Below are 21,113 nucleotides of genomic sequence, written 5' to 3' on the forward strand. Positions count from 1 at the left end.
CGGCCGTGGCCCGGCGGGCAGCATGCGGCAGTCCCTGACTCAGCAGCGGCCGGGCGGCATCGCCCTGCCCGACTCCGTGGGTGAGTGGGGGTCGCGCCGTGCGGCGGAGCGGGGCGGGCGGGGCAGAGCCCGGGGGCGGCACGGCGGAGCGCGCCGTCCCGAGCTTCGGGGGCTCCGGCGGCAGCACGGGCTCGGAGCGTCCGCGGCCGCCGTGCGGAGGTCTGGCACGGGAACGAGAGCTTCGAAGCCGCCGTTATTCCGGAGCCGCCGGAGCGCTGCATCGGCGGACGTGCGGCCCCGGGGGGGGGGGTGGAGGGAACGACAGCACCGGGACGGAGCCGGAGTGCGGTGGTCGGCGTCCGGAGTGAAAGCGCTCGTGTTGGTTTTCGTGGTGAGGAATATGCAGGAGGCGGCTGGAGCGCTTCGATGGGAGAGCGTTTGCTTCACCTCGTTGCACGCTGCTGTGTCGCGGTTGTGAGCTGGGAAATAACGTCAAGATGTCAGCGTGCGAAGCAGGGCTGGTGAGAAACGAGCTCCGAGTGCACAGGGGATGCTTCACGCTAGTTGTTTGCTGTCACGCGGCCGTAAGGACCCGGCCAGCAGCGTTTACCTCTGCAGCTCGCGGTGCAGCGGTCGCAGGTCGGTGACCGCGGTGCTCAGGTGTCCTGGAGCACTGCGGGAGCTCCGGGAGCAGCGGAACGGTGGGATGTCTTCGAGGGTTGTAGCACCGAGAAGTCTGCGTTGCTACATTTTTACATTGCTGGCTTATTTTCAAACTGGGGAGAACAAAATGATGATAAAATATGCGGCCTGGGCTGCTCCGGTGGTTGCTTGTTTAGCTGCCTAGCTGTTAATTGCAGCTAAGAGCTCCTTGCTTTTGTCCCCGTGCCTCAGTTACAGCTGTGCTTAAAGGCACGAGCAGGAGATTTATAGGGGTATTTCATCCCGGAGACGCTGATGGGTCGGCAGGATGTGCCTTTCCCTGCACACCCGTCCTGCCCTGCACCTCCTGGTGCACTGCCATGTGTGCAGGACAACACCATGCAGCCCATGGAGTGGCTCAGCAAGGGCACGCTGCAGTGGGTGTTGTGCCTGCACTGTGCAGGGGGAGAGCTGTCCCCGTGGAGGGGGAACTGGTTTGTGCCCAAGTGTGGCAGTATGGCTGCTGGGGTGAAGGCAAACGGCATGGCTAGCTTGGCTGCAGATATATTCACACCCTGAGGAAGGGCCTTGTAGGTACCTGGGATGTGCATCTTCAAGATAGCAAGCTGCCTTTGGGGCCTGAGGGGATCCTGTCTTTGGCAAATTGTGCAGGGCAGTTGTGTTGGGTTTGGCCGAGTGCTCTCTGCCCATGTGAGTTATGGATTCATCTCTGCAGCTGCCAAGGAGCTTTCATGCCTCAGGTGGGGCGTCCCATGGGCAAATTTCTTGAGGGAATACGCTTGGCCAGGAGTAAAGGCAGCCCAGTGCTCTCTTGGGGCACATCCCTGCCCTACTTCAGAGTACCCTGTGAGGTGCAGCTGGAGATGTGCTCACTGCTTGGGAGCCTCTGGAGCTGGGAAATGTGTTTGCCTGCTCGCTGGGTGCACTGGGGAGCCCTGTGCTGTGGGCTGTGATTTGGAGCGGCCCCAGCAGCAGGAGCAGCCCTGGGTGGCAGGGAACCATTGCAGCCCGTTGTCATGCCAGCTGCTCGCTTCTGCTGGGTTGTGTTTACATAATGCATGACATAGAATCATAAGGATTGTTCCAAAATGTGATTTAAAGATCGCAGAATACGCACTGAACAAGCACCCCTGCAGATGTTGCTGAGCGTAAGATGGCAGCCAGCTTTCCTCGTGGGTGATGGGTTCACTCTTTTATATTTATGCTCATTTGGGAGATCTAAAAATACACTTAATGGAAAAAAAAAAAAAAAAGGAAGAAAGAAACCAGAACTAGGCAGCTGTATATGAGTTTCCCTAATCCACAATTCATTATTCAAACACCTAAAAATACCTGGCCCTTGCTGAAAGTAGAGGTTGGTGCCTCAGGAGGAGAGGCTGTGTTTTTATTTGGAGAACCATGGACACCTTGTGACACGTTTACAGCCAAGATTTCCCCCCTCAAAACGAATGTGGCTGTTTGGCTTAGCGTAGGCAGACAGACCAGAAAAGAGGTGAGCACCTTGTGGTAGTGTTTCCCTTCAGCTCGGTTGTCCCAGGGAGGCTCTGCTGTGTCCAAAGGAGCTTTGCAAAGTTATGGTTCTTAAGGATCTCTCCATCTGCATCTGAGCAATGATATGTATATGCACATTCAGATGTCCTGGTAGAGGTTGATAAAGCATGTTAACGAAGGTGGAAAGAGGAGGCTAAAACCAAGAAAGGAAATTCACTATGACGTGGTTTGTGGTTGGGAGAAAAAAAAAATTGTGATACCGTGACTGTCCCCAGATGGAATTAGCAAATTCTGTTGTGTATGTGTGTTTTTAGGGTCGTTCAATAGAAGAAAAAGAAATTCCCTCTACGTAACTGTGACTCTCCTCATTGTGTCAGTATTAATTCTAACGGTGGGCCTAGCTGCTACAACAAGAACCCAAAATGTGACTGTTGGAGGTTATTACCCAGGGGTTATTGTAAGTATAGAACTCCTAGGTAGGTCTAGAAAACGTATTGCCTTCAAAGTCCCTTGTGATGCTGCAAATGTTCTAAAGGGTGATCTTGTTCTGCATATTAATGTATGCTCAGCTACTTCATTGCCATTTGATTTGTTTTATTATTATTTTGCACCTGCTGCTCATTCCCATGCAAAAATCCCATCCAGCCAAGTGGCAGTTTCCCCAGAGCTTAGGTAATTACATGCTTTTGATCTAGCAGATAAATAGGTCTTACATCAGTCAAAGCAACCTGAGCAGTTTGTTTGCATGCATCACGTTAACCCCAAAACAGACAGGACCAGAGGTGCCAGGAACAGCACTAGGTCTTACGGGCGAAGAATTTTGTTGGAATGGACCCCCAGAGATTGCCAGGTGAGATACTGCTCACCTGAACTTTACAGTAAGTTCCCTTGCAGAAGTGTTCAGTGACTAGGAGTCTGTGTGGTGATGTGCTGCGGGAGCATCCACATCAAAGCAGGCGGTGCATTGATTTTTATTTTTCTTTAAATCAACAAATGAAAATGGGCTATTGTAGCTTCAATTAGCTTAAGCCAGAGAAGCCTGCTGGTGCCCAGCCTTCCTGCCAGCAGAGTACAGCCCTCTGCAGAAGTAGATGGGGAGAGCACCTTGTGCACGACCCAGCCCAGCACTGCACTTACATTGCTGCCTGAGCAGAGGTCTGGCATGAGCTGGAAAGCATATCCTGGTCTGTTGCTGTGTGTTTATGAGGGACCTCATAAGGGAGTACAGAAAGGACCGAGCTGCACTGACCTTTGTTTCCTCCAGCTGGAGGTTTCTGGCATGACAGCCATGGGTGCTGCACAGTTGGGTTTGGAGCCTCAAAGCTGGAGGCTTAAAGCCAGCTCAGATATGCAGAGAGCTGTTCTTGCCTTCTTGCTCTCTGTTTTACTCACTGTGTGCAGCTGATCACTGGGAAGCTTTTACTTCTCTGTGGATGAGCCGTTTTACAACAGGAGAAAGCCCCTCTGCAGCCCTTTGCGTGGAATGCTACTCCCGGCAGCATTTAGCCTCTTTGGTTGAGGGTTGTTTTTTCTGGCTTGGCCCAGTAACTCCACATTTAGACCTGATCTTTTAGAAAGAGAAACAGTGAGGAAAGCTGCAGAGCAGGGTGGCAGGCTGGCTCCTGGCTCCCCGCACAGCCCCCGTGCTGTCAGTGCATGGACCTCATGCTCGGAGCAGCCCTGGGAGCGCTGCAGATGGCGGGCTGCTGCATGCAGCCCCGTGACATCTCCCTTGCTATTTATGCTCTGACAACGTCAGCATCGCTTACGTCTTTCCCAAGACTAGGTCTGCTCGATGGTTTGGTGAATTCCTGCTCTTGGCAGGGCGGTGGGATGCCTGCTTTACACAGAGGCAGCCTGCCTGTGCATGTAGGCCCTTCACCAGTTCCTCCCTCAGTCCATTAATCTGCTGTGTGGAAATGCGTGACAGCCTCGCCTGGCTTCCCAAACAGGAAAACGTTCCTGTTTGCTGCTGGTTGCTTCAGCAGGCACTGAAAGCAGCTGATGCTTTGTAACAGGCTGGGCCCTCTCCCTTTGCTGTGCTGATGGGCACGCTATGGTTCAGGCTGCTGGGGAGGTGTCCCTGAGCAGTGGCTCATGCAGTGCACAGCAGCTCTGCCCCAATGTGGGGACCACACACGCCTGCCCCATGGGCTCTGTGTGCCACCACTGGTGCTGCACTGCGTTGGTGAGGAGAAGGAGCCAAAGAACAGCAGTGCTGTGATGTAGTCTAGCTTTGTGTTCCTTGACCCAGGGCCACACAGTGTGGGAGGCTCCGTCTGAGTGCACAGCAGCCCCGTGCTGGTCTGGGTGATGAGCGGCTGCCCTGGATGTGACAGCCCCATATTACACACTGTCACCTGGCTGGCACAGGCTCCACTTGGAGCAGGTGTACACTGTGCTATCTGGCCTCCAGGGCGCTCCTAGCCAGTAGGCCTAATGCTCTGTCCTGCCCTGCTTTGATCTTATGTCTTGGCCAAGAGAAGAAATGTCTGTCTATAGGGAGATATGATCCTCTGGTCCTGAGGGATGGCCAAAATAGGCACTGGAGACCTTCCATCCTTCAGTGGGATTTTGTTTTTTTTTTCCCCATAAACAGTGCAGTTCCTCACTGGTGCATCTGGAAGAGCTGGAGCTCAGGGCACGATGGCTTGTACGTAGCCAGGCAGCCTTCACCCCAACCCCATCAACACCGACCGCTTTGCAGCTATTTCTGTGAACACCTCATCTGTGCCTCTGTGGGAAATAGCATCAACTGTGGATGACTGATGTGGGCTTGGGAAGCCCAGGTTGCAGCAGAGATGCTCAGCAGGCAGGAATAACCAGGAGGCAGGCACAGAGAGCAAGTGTCCAGCAGCAGCCACATCTGGCACAGCTCTGTGCAAGGCAGCCACATTCAGGAAGGGGATGGTGCCTCTGTGAAGGGCATGGACAGAACAGGGCTCACGAGATGTCTCCTTTGCTTTGCCTTGTTAAAGGCCATCTGTGTGATACAAACACTCTCCCCAGGTTAGAACAGCTTCAAGCATTGGTGTAAATGATTGACCTTTCTTAGCTTTAACTGGCAGAACCTCTTCTCTAGTGGTTCCTTGTCAAGGAAGTTGGTCTTTCTTCTGGAAAAGCACATTCATTTGTATCCTGTTCTCCTTTCAGACAGGCGACCCCAGGGGATCCTCCACCACCGGATAACTATGATGTAATTGGTCCACATTACTAAGGTCTCTGATGAAGAACTGTTACGGTGTTTTTTTCCCCCATTAATCCAGAATGAGAATCCACTGATTAATCTTCACTCATTGGATGTAGTTGGTCACTCTAATTTCTTCTTTTTGAATTATCTTAGATAATTCTCTCAAGTCTTCCACCTTTTGGTTTGTGGCTGCTCTGAAATGCCATGTGCATGTTTCTCTTCAATGTGTTGGATCAAGTTTAAATAGCAAAGAATGGTTTTCTTAAATGTTTGCATTAGGACTGCATTGCCAGACAACTTCCCTGCTGCTAGATATCACCAGACTGAAAATATTGCCAGGATCCATCTCGCTGTAATGCCTGGATTGCCGAGCTTTTGAATTTGAAATTCAACTTTAAGTCGCCCCTTACTTGGGAAAGATGAAGGTGATTGCTTGCTCATGCTGAATAAAATAACAAGGAACCAACCCAGAAGCATCAGCAGATCAGTTTGGGGCAGTTCAGCAGCACCCCAGCTCTCTGCCCCACTTTCCTGCACCCAGGATACTGAGCAGTGCCAGGCATCATTGCTGTGATTCACACCATGGTGGCTGGTCCCTCATATGGGGACAGCAGTGTGAGAGCTCAGAGTGCAGTGCAGACAGAGTAGGCAGGGAAACAGAAGCTAGGTTGGCTGTTTGACTTTAATCCCCTGCTGCTGGAGATGGCAGCCTTTGCTGCCTTTGGCATCGGCACCAAATGTTACGGGGATTAAGCAGAGCAGGGTAAGATTTGACACCAACTCTTCATCACGTTTGTACCTGCTAAGCTCTGCTCACGCCTCTCCTTGTTAGTAGTGGATTTGTTAAAGCTTTGCTTTCCATTCTGACATCTTCAACATCCAGTCCAGGTTACTCGACCTGTTCTAGAGTCACTGTGGCTTATTTTGTGCCTTAACTCTGCTTCCTCTGGTGCTGTCCAGTTACTTAGTGTTCTCACCCAGATCTTTACCACCCTCGTCTATCAAATGCCTTTGTAGCCTGCTGAATGGGAGCGATGGCAATTGGAGGACTTTCCCAACATTTCTCTTTGTCAACCCAGAGCTCTTATGCTACGCACTGATCGATGACCTTTCTAGGCGCGACCCTTACAGAAGCACTTCTGGATCTTCCTCCATAGTGCGCAGTTCCCTGTTTTTTAGCTTGGTTGAGGTGTACTGTGTCCTAAAAACTTTTCCAGCTCAGCTAAATGGCTTATAGCCATAAAGAAATGGGGCGGGAAGTTGCTCCTAACAGACTTCCCTGAGCTGAAATGAAAGCAGAGTTGTCAGGAAGAGGAAAGGGATGTTTTTGCTGGAGTAGCTCCTTCTGCTGGCTGGGCTGGTGCGAGCTTCTGGTAAAGAGCCAGACTGGTGAAATGTCACCCCTGCAACTGACGGAGGAGTAGAAGGTGTCAGAAAACTGTTTCCTGAGTCTGAGTTCTCCCTTATTTCATATTTTGTATCAAGAAACTGTGAGCTGAAAACTTTAGTGTTTGCTCACACCCTCTGTGAGGTTACCAGAGTCTGGTCCTGTGATTGCTAGCAGCGTCCTGCTAGGTTTGCACATGAAGGCTCCTGAATGTTGGCAGGATAGTTCCAAGGCAGCAGCCCATGTCCTCATCCACCCATTTCTGAGCATCGCCAGGGAGGATGCTGGAGATAGAATTCATCCTTTTGGTTTTCACACATGCTTTTGGTGTTACGTGAGGGGTACGCTTGACAATCCGAGCTGGTGGGAGACTCGCTTCCTTGCTGAGGGAGGAGTGCTCATGAATTCAGTGTGCTCTTTTTCTGCTTCTGAATTTATGTTCTGTCTGTATGCGAAATACACTGTGTGTCTTCCTGATCTAAATGCTAACAATGTGTTGTCTTTCAGCTTGGTTTTGGGTCATTTCTTGGAATAATTGGATCAAACTTGATAGAAAACAAAAGGCAGATGGTAAGTTCATTACGTAGGTTTTTGTTGTTGTTGTTGCTTTTTTTTTTTTTTAAAGACTAATTCATATTTTATGTGTAAAGAATGTTATCGGTTTTCCTAACCTTTCCAGGCTAGCACTGTGTGCCTCTTGATGGTTTCTGGCAGCCTAGGAGAACAAGACTGTTAACCCAGATACTTTTCTAAGTTTGAAAAATGCTCAAGGAAGCACAAAGTGACTATAGACAGTCTCATTGAACTCAGTGGGATCTTTCAAGGGCTTGAAGTAGAGTGTTTGGAGATTGCAAGGTACTTGGCACTTCACAGACTTATGCCTGGCACTTTTTATGTCAAGCTGTCACATTATGTGACACATAATGGAAATAGTCTAGGTATAATACATTTATTGTAAATCTTTTAAAATGAATTCCTAGAGGCTTGAAAGTCTGTGAAAAGTGCTTTTGGCCACTTTCTATTCCAAACGAAGGATGGAGAAGATCAAACAGCTAACCCAGAGACTGTGTGGGAAAACCTGCAGAGGGCCCTGCTTTACAGAGATGGGTCTGAGGCTGAGTGCTCAGAGCTCTCTGCTTGGAATAGCAAATTCAGCTCTTGGAGAACAAATCACTTGTGATGCTGACATGATGAAAAGAATCAATACTGATATAACTGCAAAGCAGCCAACATCTCCAGTGTTGCTAATTGATGTGGGTGTTGCTATTCCTTGTTTTCAAACACTTCTTGAAGTAGGAATTAAAACCAAGAGAACTTTTTTTGCTCAGTAGAGCTGCACTTGGAGTGTGAGAAGCATGGAAGGTGCTGCTCACACCAGGTGTGCAAACCACAACTCTCTGGTTCTCTCCTCACCCTGCAAGGAGAGTTTCTTATGCTGAGAATCTTTGTGAAGTGGGGACAGAGCAGCCTGGATTGCCTTCTTTGATAAGCTCAGGAGGCTTGTGTGGGGTTCTTCAGGGGATATCAGACACATAGCTGTGTCTTGTAGGTGCTGTTTCACAACCCTTCCTTCTCCCTCCTGTGCTGAAGGCAGCAGCTGTCATGCTTAGAGCTGCAGCCTCCGTCCAAACTTCACCCCAGGCCTTAGCAGCAAGGTCCCTGCAAGCTTCCCTGTGTGAGGTGGCACAGGGGGCAGTGCTGCAGGTGTCTGTCCCTGCAGCCTGTCCTGCTCGCCCACCAGTGCTACCTGCTTTTGCAGCAATGGAGCTGCTGCACCAGGGGGCTCACAGATTTGCTTAACAGCGTGTGCTGCTGACCAGAGCCAAAGCAAGCTTGGCAAAGGGAGCCTGGAGAAATTCCTGCATGTACTGGGCTGCCCTTTGCCTTGCAAGAAATGTAATCCCCCCAGAGCATGGTGCTTGTGGCAGATTAACCACGTGGACACCGAGGTACAATTAAGGAGCAATCTCTCTTTATTGAGAACAGGATCTCTTCTTGTACCCTCGTGCCTACAAAACAGTATTATTCTACTGGCATTTCATTGGTCAACTGCTTCTGCTAAGGATTTTGTAACTTCCTTATCAGGATGTGCAGAACAGACAGTGCGTGACTGCAAAGTGTCCCATGATCTTTAACCACCTCTTTTGTTTCCTCTCTACTTATTTATTTCTTCCATGGCTTCATTGTCACAAGGCCAATGTTATCATTCGTCACAAAGCTTGATGAGCCCCATGGTGATATTCCCCACAGTGCTGGCAGCAGGGAGAGGGTGGGACAGACCCTGCAGGAAAGGAAATCTTTCCTTCCCGGAGCCAGACAGCGTGCAGGGTAGGTGGGCTTCCTAGTGGCTATTTTTTGCTGTTTGTACCCTGACTGTGCAAGAAGAGAATGTCCTGTTCCATCTGTCCTTGTAGGGTTTCCAAGCCTCTTGCTCATTATGTAATAGCAGCAGGCCAGAGCCTGGTTGAGCAACCGTTACCTTATCCCAATCCTGCATTTCACACAGACCTGCCCGTAAATGGCGGCGTGGCTCTGACCTGGCTTGTTGGTTTATTCCCAGGAGCCCTGGGTTGCCAGTGTCTGTTCTTCTCATCTCTCTCCCAGTGTCCTAAAAAGCATGTGTGACCCAGCTTTGCAAGGATTGCGTCACTGCTGCGTGTTTGCAGGCTGGTGTGAGTCCGCCCTGACCGCAGAGGACACTCAGTAGCTGTTGCTCATCATTTCCGTACTTTATTCATGTCTTGCCTCACCCAGGGGTGCTTACTTTTACAGTGGCAGTTTTGCCCATTACATGTTTCCATGATACTACAGGCAGTGCAGGATGCTTTATTTTTTTTGTGGACTTCCCTGCAGCCCTTTTCTACCCTAAGGCAGAGTGCGCTGCTCGTTACTCAGTCTCTTGTGGTGATGTCAGGATGAGCTAAAAGCAACTTTTACAGCCACGTTCCTGTGCCTGTGTCTGCCCTGAAGCTGGCTGGGGAGCACGAGGATCTGAGAGTGCCAACTTGGCCAAAGGGAGAACTGGCTGGAACCTGAATTCTCCTCAGTCTGCGGACAGAAATAGCCGGCTCCCCTTTCTCCCACCCCAGCAGATTGGCTTTCGTGCTGCATGTCTGCACCCTGCACTCAGCAGAGCAAGGGAGAGCATGGCGGTGCTGGCACTGCGGGCAGCACTGCCTTCTGGGGAGCTGCATGGTCAGCACTTTGCCAGCCAGAAGTCAGTGCTTTCCGATGCTGTGTGACAGCCGCTCATGCCATAGGAAAGTCGTCACCACCAGCTTCACAAACCTTGTGTCGCTGAAACATTGCCCAACGGCGGCTTCAGAGTGGAACGCTCCTAAATTTAGGGTTCCTTCGTTACCCAATCCCACTTTGGCTTGTCCAGATTCTACTCAGTGTCACTGACTTCTCTCTCCAGCTAAGGGAGAGGAAACTGGTGTATGTGAGGACAGCAAACCCATTTCTGACTCCAGATCCTTGGATCCTAATGGGGCTGTTTCAAAAGTATTATAATTAACTTCGTATCATTTTAAATAACCATGTTAGCAGCTCCTGTCTGCCAGTGGAGAGGACAAATAACCTAATTGTACGCACAAAGTGTTTGGCTCACTTCCCATCTCCAAGGGTTATGCTTTTAAGGGAGGATATCCTTTCACATATGCACAAAGTGCAGGAAAGTACAGAGGGAGAGAGACTTGCTACAGAATCACCGAAGCTGCAGAAAAGCATTCCTTCCTCTGGGACTGTAAGAAGCTGTGCCTCCCCCCGTTTGGTGGTTTCACCACTTATGGCAGAAAAGCAGTGTGGCTGTTGTGACTAAGTGGCAGTACCAGAAGCAGAGGGCACTGTTGGCTGGTGGGCTGAGATGCATTAATGGGAGCAGCTCGCTTGCAGCTCTCTGGGTTGCAGGGAGAAGAAATCCTTCTTTTCTCTGCAGGGAAGAGTTAAGGACAAGCAGCAGCCAGAAGAGGAGGTGTATGCTCAGCCTAAGTTTAGCACTTTGGAGCCGTGGAAGAACTTAACTTACAATACCAAGTTTTCTGGCACTCCTGTGCTGCTCCTCCTGCCTTCCCTCTACCTCCGTGGGGGAACAGAGTCCTCTGAGACAAGCATCCCATTGACTTCAATGAGACCAGTCTGTGTGCCTGGGCAAGCATTTGGGTCATTGATTGCTTGAGGGTTTATTGACTGTGGTTTCTATATCCGTGTGGAAAGGGCACAAAATGTTTGTCGTGGAGAAGCACATGACGCTTTGCTTTGTTTTCCTTCCTTAGCTGGTTGCATCGATCGTCTTCATCAGCTTTGGTGTCATTGCTGCATTCTGCTGTGCCATAGTAGATGGTGTCTTTGCTGCCAGACACATAGTAAGTGCTTCCAGGAAAACCAGAGTCCTGCAGTACTTTTACTCTAGGAAAACAAGTGATGTGTTCATGTCCTGCGTCGGACCACATCCAACTCTGTAAATACACATGTGCTGAGTGCTGATTTAAGTGGTAAAATGTAGAAAAATATCAGCTTTACAAAAGTATCCTGAAACAAGCAGTAAGCATTAAGATGTTAAAACATTGCTTTAGTTCTTCTGCGTATGCTTCATGTGTCTCCTGAACTAGCTGGTGCCAGGTGGCACAAGGTAGGAGCATATGCATGTCTGACTTTGCATGTTGTGTTAGCAGAAGCCCCTTAGTGCTGGTTGAACCTCTGGGTATTGTAATAGAGGGAAGCCATTAAGTACAAAGCTTTTTGAGGGGCTTCACTACAAACAAGAAGCATTTTTGGTGAGCTCTACGCTTCCATTTGGTGACTGATAAAATGACATAAGCTACTATGGTCATGCCCAGTCATTAGTGTACAGCAGGACAAGCAAAAACTTCAGCTATTAGTATAGCAATGAAAAAAAAAAAACCCATGACCCTGTTTGAAGTTGCAACTTATAACTGCAGATTTTTTTTTCCTGCAGTGTTGATGTTTGGTGAGTTTTCTTACAAGCTAATTTATTTTTGCAAAATGGGATTAAAAAGACTCATTTTGGGTTTATTTGTAATCAGAATAGGAAGGTCAGGATGTCACAGTTACCATCGATGGGAACCCCACGTGTCAGCTGGCTCTCTGTTGTAAAGCACACTCCTCTTTCCTGCCTCTGTTCAAACAGTATGAAGATGGTGGGATGGCCAGGTTTGCTGGCAGAGCAGATGGAGCTCTGCAGGTGTGTGATAGGTCCCCACTGGTGACAAGCAAGCCGTGACCACCTCTGACCCCTTTCAGCAGCTGGTGAAGCATGGGCACTGATAAAACAGTGAGGCTTGTCCAACTCCAGGCTGGTCCTGGACACGTGGGAAGGAGCCCCGCAGGTTGGCACTGATTCTGGACGCTGGCCTGGTGGGCCAGGTGATGATGTGAGCGGGCACTCGGTACCACCCGCAGCCGGCATGCTTGTGCTACTGTGGCGGGATGACAAGGGCTCTGGTTTCTGCCTCTCGATTAACGGGTGTACTTTTGGCCTTGTTTCACCTCCTAACCACCCAAGAATGTCACTGTCTGGCCAGAGATGTGCTCCCAGCACCCAAGCACATAGCGTTCCCTCTGGGGCAGTGTGTGCTGGGTGGTGCCCGCAGAGCAGGCCTGTCTGCCTGTGGGATGGCTTGCAGGCACAAATGAGGGAGCTGCCACCGCCTGCCCTCGCTTAATTGGGGTTTTGGCATTGCTTTCTGGGGAGCACGCTGCCTGAGAGCGAGAGGGTAATGCGTGTTTGTTTGCAGGCTGAACCGTCCCTAACCCTGCAGAGGTTTCCCACCATTCACTCAGGAGCCCAGAAGGACAGATTTCCCGACAATTCAATGATAAATTGTAATGATTCAGCACGAAGAGCCCTTTGAAACACTCCCTGAGACACCTCTGGGGAAATGAGAAATGAATAACTAATTCCTCATGGTGCAGCAGCCCTGCCTGGGTGAGGCTGGCATTAATAGCTGCTGCTCCAATGTAGCTGCCACAGATACGCAGCTCGCATCACTGCAGCCAGGAGCTGCTGGGGGCTGGGGTGCTGGTGGCCATAGCTGGGTGCTGAGGAGGAGCGGGGCCTCTCCAAAGCCTGGCCTGCTCCCGCAGCCCAGGGGCCAGTGGGTTTGGTTTCTGCTGTGGCACTAAACCTGGTGCTCTTCTTTCGGCAGGACCTGCGGCCGCTGTACGCAGGACGATGCCAGTACTACTCCAAGAGCACCACACCACCTGAGGTGAGCGGGTTGGGCTGTGCTGCCTCCTCGTAGGGCTGGCTTCACCTTGCAGGTGCAGAAGCCTCCCACCAGGATGCTGCCGCCATCTCCAGAGCTCTGCCGTCAGCAGCAGCTGAGAGCTGGGGCTGCTTTCCTCCTCCACTGGTGGCACTGTGCTCAGGAGGGAGCAGGCAGAAAGGAGGGGGCGTGGGGGAAAACACACCAACTTCTGCCACCTTCAGCTGCACGTGAATTACTGTAACAGAATGTGGGTTCAGAATCCAGACAGCAGTAATTTCTGCTTGTGTCTTCTGCACAGAGAAGCCCTGTGAGGGTGGGTGTTTGTGCTGCACCATGTTGGTGCCTATGGACACGGTTGGTTGCCTGTGCTCTGTGCTGAGTCCCTCCAGATTTATTCCCACGTTTCTGAGGAGTTGTGGATAACCACTGTTTCACCTTGAAATACCTGAGGTTCAAATAAAATGTTATGCCATGGCATTGGTGGGGTCTGTTCTCTTCTTGGCCCAAAGACCGTCAGGGTTAGCTTGGGTGTAGTACCCACAGGCGGTCAGTCAGTCTCTTGACTCAGTTATTTTCTGATATGGGAATCTTTCCCTCGGTGAGTATCAGCCTCTTGATGATTCCCTGCCCTGATTTGCCATCTGGGGAAGCCTTACTTCAGCAATGCTTTATCTGTTTGCAGGAGTTGCACAAACCCCTTCCTACGCAAGCACGTGCTTATCTGCAACTTCCCCATGGTGGAAGGAAGGGCTGATCTGCTCTGGTCCCATGGATCTTTGTTCTGGTCTGCCTGCTTTGTAAGAGCTGTGCTGCAAGAAAAGGAAAGAAAGATCTCCCTGGGGTTGATCTTAGGATCAGTGCAGAATTACGTGTAGAGCAGGCCAGATGGCAGCAGGAATTGTTTGGTGGCTGTGTCCTTACGTACTCTGTGTTTCTTCTGAACTCACGCAGGCAGTCTGTCACCCACAACGCCGTGCACCGTGCACACCAAAAATAAAAACCAACACCTGCTTCTGCTGTGACCTGTACAACTGTGGAAAGTGAGTAAGCTAGAAATACCATTCCTGGCATGGGGAGAGCAAGCAGTGGTCACGCTGGTTTGCAGGTTTCTGAAGGGCCAGGATAAGGCCGGAGCAAAGTATTGATTAATGACAGCTGTTGTGGGAGGGGAACCAAGGCAATAGCTGTTTGCCAAAGGGACTGCTAGTCAGAAAGGGGTCAGGTGAGAGTAAAGGGGAGCATGAAGTATGCTAAAGCCATGCCGACTACATGTAAGCATACTCCTGGCCAGCGCAGCTGGCAGGATGGGTCAGAGTTCCTAATATTTCCATTCTTGGTCTTTCTCCCTTTTTTTCCCTTACATACTCTGTCCTAACCTTCCTTATCTGTTGGCACTGCCAATCATTAGATTTTATTTAATTTTAGAAGATAGATAAGAAAACTGGGACACTGTTCCTCCTCATTTTCCTCGCTGTTTTGTTCCCATTCTAGTAATAGAGAGGGAGTGTTCACAAGCTAGTGCCACCTGCGTGCTTATAAATTAGTGTCGGTGGTCACAAGAGGCTGTAAGGTGTAACAGCACTGTGCAAGGATGAGTTGGAAGAGTGATTACCAACAGAGCACCCCTGCACAGTGATCTTTCTGTTGTTAGATCTGACTGCCATGCTTAAACTAACCTCAGCTCACATGCTGCTTATATCATTTAGAGTGCCTGGTGTGTGTCAGCATAGAGAATAAATTGATTTTCTTAATGATGGCTTTTGCCTAGGGCTGTTTCAGGGTTAACATTTCTCATGGGCTGGCCCTTGCTTAAATCACTGTGGTGGTGGAAGATCAAAAGATTCCATTAGGAGAGGGTGGTTTTGGGTGCTGGGAAGGGTAATCTCTAGTTTCTGTAGTATGTTGTTTCTATATGAGAATTTGCAGAACAGAATTCTTTTTACTGAATGAGGGGAATGACATAGAAGTGATTGGAACAGAAAAATCTGACTGTTCTGTATTACTGGGTGGGGCTTTTCCAGTCAGTCAGGCTCAGGGTCCTGCCTCTGACCTATTTTCTCCTATTTTAGAGCAATTATTTCGGACTTAATCTTACTTGGTGCCACACAAGTGCTTTGCACTGAGGAGGTGCTGGTTCTTTTGGGATCTCAGGGCTCACTCAAGGCTGGTTAGCTGCTTTATTGTGTAAAGGATGGAAATTACAGAAGTGACAGCAGCCTTACATGCCTCCTGATGCTGGGAGCCCCAGCTGCAGCAACCTTGGGCAAGTCCCTTCGTGTTGAACCACACACAGGGTTCTTCATCGTTATAGCATTCTTCAAAACCTTTTATCTTTGGAGCTGAATGTCTTTGATGATGCAGCAGGGTTCACTGAGAACAGTATGCTCTTACACATCTCCTAAGTACTGGCTCATCCAGGCTGTACATACAGCTGTGGTGTTTAAGGCTATCCCAGTCTGTGCCCACATTACCGAGTTTAGGTTGTTGGGGCTCCCACGCAGGGCTTCACAGCTGAGCCATGTGGTTAATCTCTGCCTTGATTCTGCTCAAAATTGTTGTCTCCCCCCATTGCAGTCTCTTCTGCAGTGAGTCACTACAGCAAGGGGTGGGAAAAGGGGAAAGGAGAAGCTGACAGTGAGTAATGAGGGAAGCAGAATGCCTCTTGTGAAAGAATCCTGCCAGCCCATGTTGCAGTAGAGATGGGAAGGAGTAGGGGAGGCTGAGACAGATGTGCATGGTGGCTGGAGGCCAGCCATGCTGTCCTGCATTCCTCCCATCCAGCTGCTCATATGGCCATGAGAAGTCTCCAGTGTGACCCTTCCTTGGGACATGGGCTGGTTTCCCTATGTGATTCCAGGAGAGATCTGTCCTTGGGAAGCCTCCAGAATGAAGGGCTGGCTCTGATGATGGAAATAAGAGGCAGATCCAGACTCAAGGGCATTTTGAAATTAGTAGGGCTGACAGGACTTCTTTGTTTCACAACATTTCATGCCATCTCTTCTGCTGTTATCGTGCAGGGAAATCTTAGATGCCATAAGAGTGGGACCTAGCAGGTTTTACCCCTGCTCCCATCTCAGTGGTCAGGTCCAGGCTATCATTGAATTGCAGACAGCATTTTGCTGTCCATTTTACTGTACACATTTATTGTGTGGTGCATGTTTTAATCTTTTCGTTTTTTCCCTTATCCAGCAGAGTGGAGATTTCTGGAGGATACTATGAATACATTGATGTCAGCAGCTGCCAGGACATCATCCACCTTTACCACTTGCTTTGGTCAGCAACAATTTTGAACATAGTGGGGCTGTTCCTGGGGATCATTACAGCAGCGATACTTGGAGGCTTTAAAGACATGGTAAGATGATATCAATTTCTCTGTGCAATAAAGGAAATAAATCAAATTGCCTTTTTAAAATAATCATGAAAACAACTGTTGATATTTCTGTGCAAATGTTCTTTGCATCATTGCAATCTGGCCAGGAAAAAGGGCATGGAAGGAAAAGGTGAAAACAAGCCAGTTCTCGGATCTGGTGTCACCACCTGAATGCAATCAGAAAAGGTGAACAGAAACACTGACTTTGTTTTCAAAAGAAACCTTCTCAGAGGTCTTGCAATACCAGGGTGAATGAAAATGAACTTTTTGTTTAAAACTGATCTTCCTTTTCATAGCATTGACCTTCTACAAGGAAATGTGTGCTGGCTGTTCACGAGCTCTTGATTTTACAGCACTAGTAGGGTTCTTCCTCCTTGTTGTGAAGATGCAGTCTGAACTGTTTTGCTTCAGTAGTAGCATGCACCGGGCTGTTGCCAGGCATGTTTTGGGGCAGAGATGAGCTCTATCTAAAGGACACACTCAGCTCCTGTAAACATTACTATGTTCATTCAGCTGTCTGGTTTTGGTGACTGAATTTGTCTGAGTTACTGGCTGAGATTCTCTCTTTGTTTTAACAGACTCCTTCCCTCCCTACGCTGAACTGCACGGTTGAAAATGCACATCCTACAGTGTCCTATTATTCAAGGCCACAGGTGACGTCTTACAACACCTACTACCACAGCACTCCTCACCTGCCTCCCTACTCTGCATATGACTTTCAGGTACAGAACGTTACGGGATGTTTTCTTCTTTAGCTGGAAGGTTAAATGCAGCCCAGTCTGCAGGACGCTGGGGGCCTGTCTCTCAATCATTTACACAGTTTAATTTTCCTGTTCATGCAAATACCAAATCTTTCCTTCTAGGCAATAGTGCTTGGCAGCACCTCTTACTAAGACAAGAATTTCCTGAAAGCTCTTCTTGAAGAGAAGGCAACAGAGCATGCTGCCTGCTTCCCCTGCTGTTCACCAGTAGAGGCCACATTAAAAGCAGGCACTGCCTCAGGCACCTGCTGTGCATTGAGGATAGAGACCATGCAGGATGTTCAGGTGCTGGTTTTTGTTAGGCTAACTGCTGTGCCTGAGAGAAATGGATGAGCTTTAGGAAATGAGCTCTTTGAGCTCCCAAAGACACATATTGACTGAAAAGCTATTCTGTTTTTCCCACACGCTTTAGCTGATCCCTGCAGACACCACTGCTGCTGTAATCCCTGTCTGTTCTGAGTCACAGTTGTGCTGCTAGAAACGGTGATTTCATTTGAGTCTTGCTGTCAGTGTCACTTCACTTGTTGAAACAGATGAGAATGTTCCACCTCAGTTCTTCTTTCAGCTGGATGCTACCGGAGTGCTGATGTTAACTTCATGTGTCTTAGATTTTCTTTGCAACTATCGTAGCTAGAGACTTCTTTTTAATTGATGAGAGCTTAAGTTCTTGGATATCACTGTGAGATGTGGTCTGCAATAGCCACGATCTCAGTCATCAGAGCTGTGCGTTAAAGGTATCTTGCATCTAAACAGATCTGGTTTTACTGCTAGTGCTGTAGTCAGAACATCCCAGAAATATTTGAATATCAGAATTCTGGGGACTTCCCTATACAGTTTTTTGACTCATTTTTGAGATTGATGCAACCTAAGTTACAGTCACAGCAGTGCTGTGTAACTTTTTCCTGCTCTAGAGATTCCAACTTTAGCATATTACCTAAGCACGCTTCTCTGCAAGGTACATTTGCCAGACTTTCAGCTGATAATAAGCACTGTTTAATTCTGTGCCTGTCTGTGCTGCAGCCCTACCAGCACAGAGCTCAGCATGGGTGGATTTGCCTTGCTTTTCAACCAAGAGCACTGCTAGGGCTCTTCTAGCGCTCGCATCTCAGCCACCAGATGAAAGCCCCTGTGTGTCACTGCTGTGATAACACATTTGTTGGCTTAGGAGCTGACACAAAAGCTGGTCATCAATTAAGGTGATCTAAATTTAAAATAGCCATCACTTTCACATGCTGTTCTAAGTCTGAGCCTTGCTTGTTCTCCAGGAAATTTGGGAGCCCGCATGGGAATGTCAGCTGAGGCCTCGTGGTAGATGCTTTTTCTTGTCTGATGTGAGCAGTGTCTTTGCCACCCTGCTGCCCCTGTGTACATGGTGCAGGCACAGCCATGCTTCCTTGCTTCTCCAATCCCTCCCAGAGGCTGCATTTCCTCTGGTGCAAGAAGTGCCTCATTCAGTGCTTCCCAGTCATTCACCCATCTTTTCCAAGGAAGAAAAGAAGTCCTAAATTTCTGAGGGAATTTGTGCCCTTGCAGCAATAAGACAGCAGAGGTAGCTCTCTGAAGAAGGTTCATTTCACCCCAGCAGCAGCAGCATGTTCTGCCCCAGATCTCCCACTGACAGAGGGAAATGAGCACTGTCTCCCCAGTGGCTGGATGCGTTAGCAGGGCCGGGCAGCAGCCTGAAGCTGGAGCTAGGCTGGCTCTGCAGCAGCAACAAAGGCAGCTCTCCTCCCAGCCCCGGGCTGTTGCCAAGCAGCAGCACTCAGATGCTTGGTGGTGTTTGAAGGCCGGGGCTGGCTTTGCTGGCTGGTGTCTGCTGTGCTGCTGTGTCTGTGTCCTTCCAAACAAATGGCTCTGCAGGTGGGGCAGCACCAGTGGAGTGAGCGTGCGTTGGAAAAGCTGCTGTGCTATTTCAGACAGGAGTGATCTGTGTGACGTGCTGTGGGCTTCTAGGTGACCAAACTGGATTTTTTGGGTTATGTAGCCACAGAATAAGCTGTCACGGGTCAGCTTTAGGGAAGTAATCAGTTTTAGGGAAGTAATGCAGCATTTCAGAAAAGCACCGCTGAGATAAAATCCGAACTTGAACACAGTTTGCAGCTCAGCCTGGCAGGATGTGAGAGCCCTGCTCCGCCGAGGGCTCCTCCTCACTGCATCCTTCCTGCCACAGCCTCCCTCTCAAGGTTGGCAGTGCATGCCCACTCCCAAGGGATGAGCCAGGCCTGGGGTGGCATGAGGGAGCTCAGTGCCCAGCGCTGAGCAGGAACGTGCTCCTCCTTGGGAGTGCAGAGTGCTGGGAGCAGGGCCCAGTGCCTTGCCCAGGCTGCTCTGTGAGCAGTGCCATAGTGTGGGCCAAGTGGCAGTCAGGAACACAAGGCTCAGCCTGGGAACGTGCTTGTCAGGGGTGAGTTTACAGTGTGTTATGGCCAGGGGAGCAAGTGTGTCAGTGTTTCATTACCTATTCAGAATTAATTTGTCTGGCTATTTCTGGGCAGAACGTGACATGTTGGTGGCTCTGTGGCAGTGCCAGCATCGTGGCACTCAAGGCTTCAGACCTGAGGTATTATGGAGAACAAAGGTAGAATAAGGAGATAAAAGGAGAGCAGAAGCCAATTTTCAGGCATGTACGCATTTCCTGTGTAAAACCTTTTGAAGCATCTTACTTCCTGATGGAGTAAATGGTTTGCTGCCACTGCTATTATTATTATTTTTAAACTGATGATAAGAACTGGGACAGAAAGAAACTCGGTGCAGCCTGTTTGTTGCTGATGTGGCTGATGTATGAAAGCCAAGATGTTAAAGAGACTCATCAGTTTTTGGTTGTCCAGGCTATGTGAGATGCAAGCAGGTGCACAGCAGAGGTGATGGGAGAGGATGGGAATGCTCCTTCTGTTTCAGCTCTCAGGAGCTCCATTCCACAGCGCTGTTACTGCGCTTCCCCTGAGCACTACAAGTGATTCATACACTCACTTGTACGCTTTGCAGAACTGAGTCTTGAATATTAATCTTCCTCTGCTCCGTAATGTAATCCTGTTTTACCACCGCCCTTCATGTTTAGAGATGTCACAGTGTTCTTGCTTCTTCCCTGCAGCATTCCAGTGTGTTCCCAGCCTCCACTCCCTCCGGCCTCTCGGACGACCCGCAGTCAGTGTCACCATCTCCCAGCTACATGTGGTCCTCCAACGCTCCTCCTCGGTACTCGCCACCCTATTTTCCACCTTTTGAAAAGCCACCACCTTATACACCATAAAATACAGGAGAAAGAAGAAAGAAATACTTGCCATTGAAATGATTGTGAACATTTTGTATTTATATTTTACTGTGGGAAGAAGTGGGGGGATAGATACAGAAGATAATTGCAAACACGAATATTTGATTGGATTGTTCGTTCTTGCGAGACTTATTTCAGAGGTTCAGCACTGGGGTGTGAGGAAGGGGACATACTGCTGATGTTTTGCAGGGGGCCTAAATTCCAACCTCCTCGTTTTATAGCGAGGGTCAAGGAGTCCTTGTTTTGTAATGAGGCGATACGACACGCGATAGATTCTGGTCTGCCTTACTTCATCTTGAGCCAAGCTGAAGTAAGGGTTGCCAGGATCCACAGTTGCCCAGGAGCAGCATTCTGCTCGAGGTGAGGGTGCTTGCAGATAGCTCAACCTGACGCTCGTTTTGTTTGGCTTTTGGCCACCGGTTTTGGAGATTTTGCAGGGCTGCAGAGTTTGGCTCACATCACTTGTTGGTTACAGTCCACGGGATGGAAACCCTAGCGAGGAGTCAGGAGGATAAACAGAGGTAATTTCATAGGGTGTTTTCTTATGTGTCTGGAATCTTTATTTATTTATTTATTTATTTATTCGGAGGAAAGCTTGAATAAGCTCTATTAGCTGATTGATTTTTGGGGATGTTTCTTAGAAGGTGAAACGCAGTCATGTGTCTTCCGAATTCTATGCCGTGATGCTGAAGTCAAGCAGTCTGGGTGGCTGCACTGCCTGAATCTTCAGAAACTGCCCACAAGTCACTG

At 49.3% G+C, this 21,113-nt stretch overlaps 2 protein-coding genes across 4 annotated transcripts in view; both read left to right on the forward strand.

Moving 5' to 3' along the window:
* Positions 1-20,473, forward strand: TMEM255A (transmembrane protein 255A). 3 transcript variants are annotated; one of them, XM_065729717.1, is made up of 9 exons: positions 1-80; positions 2,469-2,611; positions 7,239-7,301; positions 11,006-11,095; positions 12,899-12,961; positions 13,913-14,001; positions 16,151-16,313; positions 16,910-17,053; positions 20,184-20,473. In XM_065729717.1, the coding sequence occupies exons 1-9, from the start codon at positions 23-25 to the stop codon at positions 20,340-20,342; spliced, it is 972 nt and encodes a 323-aa protein (XP_065585789.1). In that variant the 5' UTR covers positions 1-22; the 3' UTR covers positions 20,343-20,473. The 3 variants fall into 3 exon arrangements, with proteins under 3 accessions (XP_065585789.1, XP_065585790.1, XP_065585791.1); XM_065729718.1 differs by having other exon boundaries at positions 16,154-16,313; XM_065729719.1 differs by lacking the exon at positions 11,006-11,095.
* LOC136044397 (large ribosomal subunit protein eL39) overlaps positions 1-21,113 on the forward strand; it is a 53,774-nt gene that overhangs the window by 14 nt on the left and 32,647 nt on the right. The window lies entirely within an intron of this gene.

Source organism: Cyrtonyx montezumae, unplaced genomic scaffold, assembly GCF_038088225.1.
Source record: "Cyrtonyx montezumae isolate F1298 unplaced genomic scaffold, pur_monq_1.0 scaffold_11, whole genome shotgun sequence".
Lineage (NCBI taxonomy): Eukaryota > Metazoa > Chordata > Aves > Galliformes > Odontophoridae > Cyrtonyx > Cyrtonyx montezumae.